General features: G+C 42.7%; 1 protein-coding gene across 1 annotated transcript in view; it reads left to right on the top strand.

The window, feature by feature from the left end:
• Positions 1-10314, top strand: part of Plch1 (phospholipase C eta 1) — a 196636-nt gene that overhangs the window by 14170 nt on the left and 172152 nt on the right. The window contains exon 2 of the mRNA XM_029537859.1: positions 8676-8794. Coding sequence (XP_029393719.1) covers positions 8716-8794 — 79 coding nt within the window. The 5' untranslated portion in view covers positions 8676-8715. The remainder of the gene's footprint in view (positions 1-8675; positions 8795-10314) is intronic.

The raw sequence follows: 10314 nt of genomic DNA, 5'->3' as shown, positions 1-10314 counted from the left end.
CCCCCCCCGGTGTAATCCTGTTACCTTAAAATTAGTGGAGAAATGAAAGAGGAGCAAGCTTCCCTTAATTCTTAGCTTTTCAGAGGATTTCATTTGAATCCTCAGCTTTTTGGCAATGCCTGAGTGCAGCGATCCTCAAGCCTCAAGGGCCGGGCTGTGAGGTGCTGGAAGGACTGAGTTTAGACTCCTTCTCCAGGCCTTCCTATTGGATGCGTGCTGTCCTCCGAAGGAACTTTACTGTCAGAGACTATTAACTTTGCCTTTTATCTCCCAGCAAGGCTTGATGAGAAGTGCAGTCAGCACCTTCCCAGCAGAATCCTGTGGACTTTCAAGGTTACTCAAATTTATAATTAGAGATGAATGGCTTGAGAGGCTAGGGAGGATTTCCTTAAGGTTGAGCTCCAGAGAGCATCTTATTTACTGCTAGGCCCACTGGGGTCGCCCTCCTTCCCTCCCTCCCTTTCTTCCTTCTTCCTATCTTTCTTCCCTTCTTCCTTTTTGCATTGCTTCTTTTTTTTTTCTTCTTCCTTTTATTCAGAGCAAGCTTGTGGAGACACCAGCCCCAGCAAACCCTTAGGGGCAGGAGCTAGCCACACTTGCACTCTGGCCTTTTTTCTTCTGAGGTGGAATTCTTTATGACTGTCCATGAACTAGCTAGTTATTTCTTTCCAAAAGGAGATCAGGTGCATAGGCACTGCATTTTAATTTCTGCCTAGAGCCTTGTGTCCTGTTGTTAGCAATTTGAAGGCACGGGCCAGTGATTTTTTTTGGTGTTTTTTTTTTTTTTTTTTTTTTTTATGAGGTCTGGCTAGTAAACTTGCCTTTGTAGAGCACACTCACTCAAATTTCATTTTAAAACTGCATTTCATCATCTCATCAGGAAAGAACTCACACTTTGCTCTCCATTCTATGTACTCTAGAGACACATGGCTGGAGGCATAAATATACATTTAAAAAACAAGTAACATTGTATGTAACCATTTTCTTCCCTCTCTTCTTGGTCTGTGGTGGGATGGGGACGACAGGAGAGGTTGGAAAAGTTGGTTTCTGAGTGTCATCAGTAAGGAGACCCTAAGCTCTTTCTACGGGGACATAGGGTATCAGCGAGCACTAACGCTGGGCGTCCTGGGATGGGATACGGGGGCTCAGGATCAGAAAATGTAGGTTTACACCTCACTGGTTCTTATTACTCTCTTGGAACTCAGGCTCAAAAAATGTGTGACTCACGGGACTATTGGGAGGATTGTTAAAAAATAAACAATATTAAATACAAAGAGGAATATGGTAGAAATCATGGGACATTTGCAAATACTGTAGAGGGGTGGGGTGGAAAGTGTTGCTTTTATGGAAGAGTGATGCTAGAAGCTAGTAGCTTTGGTTGTGGGAGTTGCAGGAGAGAAGGGGGGTAAAGATGCTAGTCAAAGTGGAGGAGATAAATCCATCCACTTAAAAAATATATTTTGGCACAGTGGTTAAGAGCACTAGTTACTAGAGGAGCAGCCTTGAGTCCCAGCACCAACATGGTGGCTCAAAACCAACTGCGATTTTAGTTCTAGGGGATCCAACGTCCTCTTCTGCCCTCCACAGGCATTAGAGGAACACCTGGTGCACATACATACGTACATGCAAGTAAAACACTCTTACACATAAAAAAATTGAAGTAAATCTCAAAAATGTGAAAAATACATTTTATTTCCTTTATTATTGCTATTAACTGTCATCATCAAGTCATCGTCGTCATCACCATCATCATTGTCGTGTATCTGCCATGGCAAGCATGTAGGTCCTTGGGATTGAATTTAGGTATAACGTGGTATTTTCCTCGAAGCCTCAAGATCCTAAAATACCAACTCTGACACTCATATTCTATGTACAAATACCTTGGGCATAAGCTTTGGCTATTCCCTGATAAGATCATAGTTTAATCCCATTTATTCTAATCTAAGTTCTGCCCATATGTGTTCTCCTTTATGTTCCTGGGGCCCAATTCTGTTCCTGTGCCTGACTCTATCTTAGAATCTTCTCTGCCTATTGGATGTCCCAGCTTCTATTTTCTGACTCAGCTACAGGCCAATCAGCTTTAACTGACAGGTGTTGTACACAAAGATGTCCTCTACACTTAGGCCATAAGATTTGGCAGCAGGTACATTACATGTGGAGCTATCTCACTACCCATATTAAAAAAAAAAAGTCTAGTCTTCTTTACCCCAAAGTCCTCTTCTATAAGCTTTGAGCTATAGTCCTTTGCCTAATAAGCCATTTATGTTCCTGGAACAGGCTTGCACTGTTTCATAAAATGTGTTAATACAGTACTGTAGATTTGCTAGGCACTTAAAGGCAGCTAAGAATTTCTAAAGCTAAAGATAAGGTATTTGGTTTGGCTTTGCTTACATGTACCTACAAATGGTGTGGAGATACATTTCAGTTAGGCATAAATGGAGTGTATTTTTGTTGCTGTTATTTTTCCCAAGTTCAAATAAAAATACTCTTATATTTGAACCAAAGGAGATCCAGTAAAAAGGCAGGGTGTATGTGAGTCAGAGTTGAAACCAGACAGAGCTCATGACTACCAGATGGGCTCTCCATATAGTGCTATGCTGACATATCTCATTAGTTAGGACTCAAGTAGAAAACTCACTTCCATTAAACAGACTTAAGCAAACCAGCAAGCAAGCAGACATAAAGCTTGTTTAACATGAGGGTTCAGGGGTCCATTAGCTTCAGGCTTGCTTGGTATCAACAGGCCTTAAGATTCTCTAGGTGTGAGATTCACTCAAGTATTCACCCTTGTATTCAAGTGACTCTAAGTTCTAGATCTCCACAATTTCAACTCTTAACAGAAAACTGGTTTTTTTTTGGTCTCATATATATATATATATATATATATATATATATATATATATATATATATATATATTAGACCTACCTTACTCAAAGGTCTAGGACAGTCCATAAAAATCTCCTTTATTACATCCCCAAGGATGCCAGTATTGCCTGGGCCAAGCCATACAGCATCTAAACCGAGTCCATATCCTCTCTCTCTCTCTCTCTCTCTCTCTCTCTCTCTCTCTCTCTCTCTCTCTCTCTCTCTCGTATTTTGAGACAGGATTTCTCTGTATAGCCCTGGCTGTCCTGGAACTCACTTTGTAGACCAGGCTGGCCTCGAACTCAGAAATCTGCCTGCCTCTGCCTCCCGAGTGCTGGGTTTAAAGGCATGTGTCACCACGTCCGGCAACTAAATCTCTTGTATAAAGTGGGAGGAATTTCTTCGAAACACAGGTAGTGAGGAGTGTCCACATGCCAGCAACTTCTTAGCAGGCTTAATTTTGTAGATAAGGTGTAGAAGGTTATTCTTTTTTATTTATAACCTTTAAAATGTTTGACAAGTTACTGTTATTCCACATACTTCGTTTTCTTAGTGTAAAGTGCCAACTTAGCATTTCACACGTCTTTGGTATTGGGGTTAGCCTTTTTCTGACTCTCTTTACATTTGATAGTTTTGGTCATGTAAATAGGAATAAAAAAAATGGCAAAAAAAGTATATTTAGGCTTGGAGCCACACACCTGTAATCTTATCTCTTGGAAGGCAGAGGCAAGTGGATTGTGAATGTGCTAGTTTTGCCAATGTGATACACCATATAATCTCTGGGGAAGAGCCTGAGTTCAGGATTTGTCTTGATTTCTTTTTGGCTTCATAAGAAATTTGGCTAAGATGATGTTGGACATCCCTTTCAGTTGCCTTCCTTTAGTGAGTAGTAGCCCTGCCTATTGTAAATCTGGTTGGAACTAAAAGTTCTGTGTGCATGCATGTGTGTGTGTGTGTGTGTATATATACATATACACATGTACATACATGCTTACACAATCTCAAGTGTCCCTTGGGTGCTATCGCCCTTGTTTTTTTGAGTTAGGGTCTCTTACTGACCTTGAACTCATTAAGCTAGCTGGCTAATAAATCCCAGTATCCTCCCTCCTATCTCCGCCTCCTCAGCCCCGGGATTACAAGTGTCCTGCCACCACATGTGATTTGTAGTCTTTTTTTAATGTGGGTTCTGGGTACTGAACTTAGGACCTCATGTTTGGACAGCAAGCACTGTGCAGGCTCCACTACCCGTTCATCTATTCTCATTCTGTCGATCCAGTTGAGTCGTTATAACAACAGGTGTTGACAAGGTGGCTTACAAATCATAGAAAATCATTTCTTGCAGGTCTGGAGGCTAGGGATTCCGGGATCAAGTCTGATTTGTTATCGAGGGCCCTCTGCCAGCTGGACTGCTGACTTCTTGTATCCTCACATGGTGTTCACAGTAGGCTAGCTCTTATGCTTCTTACATAAAAGACATGAATCCTGGGGTGGGTGTAAGGGAGATGCTGCCCTTTCCAGTTGATATAGGACATATCTAGACACTAAATTCTCAGCATAAAGGAGCTTTATTATCCTGGGTGGTCAAGTAGTGGAGGCTGCAAAGGCAGGCAGCAAACCGCAGCCGCAGCAGCAACAGCAATAATTGAAGCGGCAAGCAAGCAAACAAGAAAACAGATTTTTAATTTTTTCAGGAGTACGTTTTTAAGGAGAAAAGGGGGAAGCTGGTGCTAGGGTGAGTTGGTAAGTCCTGATTGGACATATTATCCAAATAAAAATTTTGATTGTTGGACCTTGGTGTTTTGTTTCAGGATTGAGTCAGGGACCAAATAAAGAACGGACCTGGGGGCTAGCTTTAGGAATGTAATCTAATGGTTTTTGGCAAGGAGACGTGTAAAAGGCAAAAACCTATTGGCACCATTTTTGCCATGCTTTTGCCTTCTAGAGCCCTTCAGAGGGTAGAACCCCAATGCTTCACCTCCCGAAATCACCATTAAAGATTTCCACATATGAACTTGGGGAATACAGATGTTGAGGTCACAGGATATTGGTGGCTGGAATACTTCAACCAGGGCTCCATCACAACTTGGTGGTTAAATTCTCCATGCTGAAGGGAGAGGGGATCAAGTAAAAGATGTTTACCTTTTGTGAATCTGACCTGGGTTGTTAGCTTGACTCACCCGGGAACCTCAATCAAAGAACTCTTCATCAGCCTGTTGTATGCTTGTGTCTTCAGCATTTTCTGGATTGCTAACTGATGGAGGCCTAGCTCTGTGGATAGGTAGTGTCACCCCTAGGCCCTTTCTCCTCCTCCTCCCCCTCCCCCTCCCCCTCCCCCTCCCCCTCCTCCTCTCTCTCTCTCTCTCTTTTCCTTCCCTTCCCTCTCCTTCCTCCACCTTGCTTCCTCCCTCCCTCCCTCCCTCTCTCCTCCCTCTCTCCCTTTCNCCTCCCCCTCCCCCTCCTCCCTCTCCCTCTTCTCTCCCTCCTCCTCCCCCTCCTCTTCGTCTTCTTCATCTAATGCTTTCTAGCTGAGCAGAAGCAAGCCAATAAGAAACATTCTTCTGTGGTCTCTGCTTAAGTTTCAGTCTCCTGGTTCTTGCCTTGGTTTCTCTGGATGACAGACAATAGAGTATAAGCTCAAACAAAATAAACCCTTTCTTCCACATGTTGTTTTTGGTCAGTGTTTAATCACAGCAACCAAGAAGCAGGCTAGGACATTTTAAGTTTTCTTATGGTAAAAGATTTTGCATCAGTTCCAGCTGATTTTACCGTTAGAATGGAGTCGCTGCACCTATTATTAGCTGTAATCATTGTGAATTTGCAGGACACATCCCATACACATAGACCCACACAGACCCACAGGCTTTTGTTTTAATTTATTATTTTGCACAGGATTTCATTATTATCCCTAGGCTGTCCTTGAACACAATATCCTCCAGACTCCACATTCTAAGTGCTGAGATCATAGGCAGGGAATCTCACGCCTGGCTACAGGACGTATTTTAAACCTTCATATTGGATAGCAGCCTTGTCCCTTATGGAGGTTAGAAACGTGCGTTTGGAATCTGAAGATATGATTGAAGGTTGTTTCTGTCTTTTCCTGGCAGCATAAACAAATCAGTCTAATAGCATCTCCTCTTCTTTGGTGTGGTAGAAGGAGATAACAGTACCTGTCTCCGAAGATTAATAGGGCATGAATGAGAAGGCTGCATGAGTACCTGCTTTGCTAACTATAAACATCTTTGGATTTCCTTGGATCTGAAATGAACATAGGGCGCAAAATCTGATAATGACAAATCAAACCACAAAATTGAATTAGCAAGGGAAAATGATCATGAATATAGATAGGGTCTTTTTTCTTTTTATTATTAAATTCCCTTTACATCCCGATCACTGCCCCTCCTCCTCCCAGTCCCTGCTTCACACAGTCCCTCCCCCCTTCCTTTCTTCCTTGAGAGGGTGGATTCACCCCCACCCCCCACTCCCCACCCCTGCCACCCCTGCACTGTATCTCCCATACCCTGGCATATCAAGTCTCTTCAGGACTAAGAAAATCCTCGCCCACTGAGGCCAGACAAGGCAGCCCTTTCTGTTAGGGGAACAGAATCCACAGCCAGCATATGCTCTTTGGTTGGTGGTTCAGTCCCTGGAGCCCCCAAGGGTCCAAGTGAGTTGACTTTATTCATCTTCCTGTGGATTTTCCATCCTCCCTGGGGCGCATAATCCTTCCCACAACTCTTCCATAAAATCCCCCAAGCTCCATTCAATGTTTGGCTATGGGTCTCTGCATCTGTTTCAGTCAGCAGCTGGGTGGAGCCTCTCACTGCATCTGTTTCAGTCAGCAGCTGGGTGGAGCCTCTCAGAGGACCATTATGCTAGGCTTCGGTCTACAAGTATAAAGGTGTCAGGGATTGGTGCCTGCCCATGGGATGGGTCTCAAGTTGAGATGGGTTTCAACCCAATAATTGGCCATTCCCTCAGTCTCTGCTCCATTTTTGTCTCTGCATTTCTTGTGAACAGGACAAATTTTGGGTGAAAAGTTTTGTAGGTGGGTTGGTGTTCTTATCTCTCCACTGGGGATGGTCTTCTTTTTAGTTTCATGTACATTAACAAGCATAAGTGACATGCACATTTTTTTTTGTGAGTGAGAGATACTACTGTTAATTATTAAAAACTTATTTCTTGGAAAAGGTTGTGCCCTTAATAATACAGAGAACTTCAAAATTATGTATTTAGATAAAATGCTGGAATGATAAATATTTAAAAAAATAGTTATTCTAGGACAGAGATTTGCAATGAGGAAAGAGGATACTAGAACAGGAAAGAACATGGGGGTACTTCAGTACTGCAGTTTTGAAAAATACAATAACATTTCATTGTTTTTTGCTAATTTACTTGTGTTGCTAGATATCAAATTCAGGGCAATGTACTTCTAAGCACATTGCTTTATTTATAAGGCACACTCCACCTTTTACTATGTTATTTATACATCTAAAAATATTTGGGATATAATGAGATGTTGGCTTTGGAGGGCAAAGGTAGGCTTGTTTCTGAAGTCAGTTGTTCTCCAGCATGTCTCTCAGTGGTCCCACATGCTTTTCTTTACTCCCTCAGCCTTAAGGAACAGGAGCATCACTCTAAGCTGGCAGGGATGAAGTAAAAAGAAGGGGAGGGATTCAGGCTCGTGTGGAGCAGCCAGCAGTCTGAACATAGAAAAGATCCCTGTTGTGGAAGGTTAAGGAGAATCTTACCAAAGCTCCTGGAGCCTCCACTAGCTGTCCCAGTGACAGACAACACTGGGACACCTTACCTTTTTCACTAAGCCACTGGCTTCTTCTTGGGGTACATTTACAAAACTCTAGATTGTTGCAATAGGACAGATGACAAAACTTTTTCCACCTGTGGGGTTTGCTTCTTGCCAGCCTTGCGGTTTTCTTATGGTTTGTTTGTTTTGTTTTTTGTTTTTTGTTTTTTTTTTTCTTGCTCCTGCAGCTGGTTTTTTTTCCCCATTAGCGTTGTGATGTGAACAGAAAGAAAGTTGGAATTCTGAAACGTCACTAGCCAATCCTTGTGAACAAAGGCTGCCTTGTTCAGGGTCATGCACATTGGCTTTGCAGTTTAATTCATCCACTCAGATCTCTGCTTTTCAAGTGTTTGGTCTCTGCAGAGGCTGGAATCTCTGCAGGTTCTGGGAGTGCATTGTGCTAGAGGCCTGGCCAGCTCCAGTTACATCTGTGAGCCTGGGTGGATCCAAGGATTAGTGGCCCTAAATAAATACCTGCAATGAACTAAAAGAAGGCAAGCAAACTTTGTTATGGTTTGGCATAACTGTGCCCAGCTGGGCTTTGCAATAATTTCTAACATTTCACGAGTTGGTTACTAACCTACCCAGATATCACCACCACAAAATTTTCAGGAGTTGAGAATGATAGCTCACCTGCTAGTGAGACCTTTGGAAATTGATCAGTATTGACTGTTTTGGATCCTGATAGAATGTAATTGAGACTTGAAGCACAAAATCCAGTCCTGAAACCTGCTTAATGATAGCTTGCTTTCCTCGGTGGACAGCAGTAGCTGAGTGCAGGGTTATGCTGTTGGAAAGAGTTATTGTTTTGGTATGAAAAAAAAAATACCATTCAGGGTCTTGGAAGTTCTGTGGGAAATTTGTTATGGGCTAGAGGAGTCCTGGTCCAAATTGTAGCCTTGTGTGTTGGTTGCCCCCAGTGCTAGGCAACACACGGCACTGTGCTGCCCAGGCAAGCGCGTGGCTGCCGTTTTCTTCATTCCTGTCTCATTCTGTCTCTCTTGATAGAGCAATTTCATTTGGATGCTGTGCCAGACATCCTCCGACCATGAGCTACTGGAACGGCGAGAAGAGGAACTTCGTGCAGTACCGCAGGCATTTTCTGGTGGACAACCGAGTGTTTCATGGTGAGCTGTTGTACTTACGTAGCCGAGACTCTGCTTTCAGGAAATTACTTTTATTGTACTGTTTTGGATGCAAGTATGGTCTAACCGTTGGGCTGAACCAAGAGCTTGAGTTTATCCTTAAATTCCACCAGACCGTGACCTGCAGTTTTCATCAACGTGAACTTCCTCAATAACAGCAATGGTGTTCTTCCTTCCTACCACTCAGTCTCTCTGCTCCTGTTGACTCTGATGATGTACCTTTCCAATGGTTGTAACTATTTGGGGTTTGAAAGCTTAACCAGTGTATCCCACCACAAGAAAAACAGAACAGAGAGCCTTGGTACACTTCGGAATATCTGCTGGGTGGATTACTGTAGCTGAACAGAGAGTAATTAATACCAGCCATTTTCATGATAAATAATAATTATCTTAAACCATTGCCTTTAGCCCAGGCAACGGCTTCTTGTTTAGTGTCTCATAGTCAGGGATAAGTTTTGTCCATCCTCCTACCAAGATTCCCATGGGAGTAATTTATTTGTGAACCAAAGGTTTCTGGGGTGCTGGAATTTGTAGAGCAATGTCCATCAGAAGTCCAGGAGATACAGAGGTTTCATGAGACCTGGGTGATGCTTAATTAAACACACTACTGTTTATTTTCAACTTTCGACTTTTGGACTTAATCCCTCATTTTGGTAACGGATTTAATGTGTATCATTACTTTAAAGGTAAGTCTGTGACAAGTGCTACTCCACACACTGGCTCCAGTAGTTGTATGGTGTTCTTCTCAAGACTCCTTGTGTGACCCTGCAGAGGGTGACTTTATTTTACAGGTAAAGAAAGGAGGCTGAGACTGTTACCTCAGCTAACCCCTAAATTGCAGCCCATCTTTCCAGGCTGATTCTCTCGTTATTGTCATCTTGTTATTGTCAACAGGGAAGATGTGGAAAGTAGGCGGGGGTATTACTTCAGAAGTGAGCATCTGTCTTGCTCTCCTCTGAAGCTCACCCAAGAGTGCTGTTGGCTGCTCCGTGTCTACACTCAGGTTGTCAGCTGTATGGTATTTTCTGTTAATATTTATCTGTCTCAAGAGGCAGAGTGTTACTGTATTGTTGAAATGATACAGTTTATTGCCATTTTTCTTATTGTAAATGTCTTCATCTAGAGAGCTAAAACCGCAGTTATGACGTGAATAAGATTCTGATATGTTTTTATAGTTATATTTTAGTTAGCATGTTTCTATATTTCGGTTTTTATCTGTCTTTTTTATTTCAAGGAAGGAATTGTTTTGGCTCACAGCTTGAAGGCACAGCCCATCACTGAGGGGAACATGGTGTCAAGTGTTTTAACTATGGAGGCAACAGCAAGAGGCAGCTAGTCACACTACCTCAAGAAGTAGAGATGAATGCTTGTGCCTAGCTCCTTTTCTCCTTTCCCCCATTTTTTATTCATTCCGGAGCCACACAATCCACAGTTAGAGTGAATCTTTCCTCCTCAGTTAACTCTCTGGAAGCTTTCTCACAGATACACCCGAAAGTATGTCT

This window comes from Mus pahari, chromosome 4 (genome assembly GCF_900095145.1).
Source record: "Mus pahari chromosome 4, PAHARI_EIJ_v1.1, whole genome shotgun sequence".
NCBI classification, from domain to species: Eukaryota; Metazoa; Chordata; class Mammalia; order Rodentia; family Muridae; genus Mus; species Mus pahari.
The sequence above is the reverse complement of the archived record's forward strand: the minus strand, read 5'-3'. Positions and strand labels throughout refer to the sequence as shown.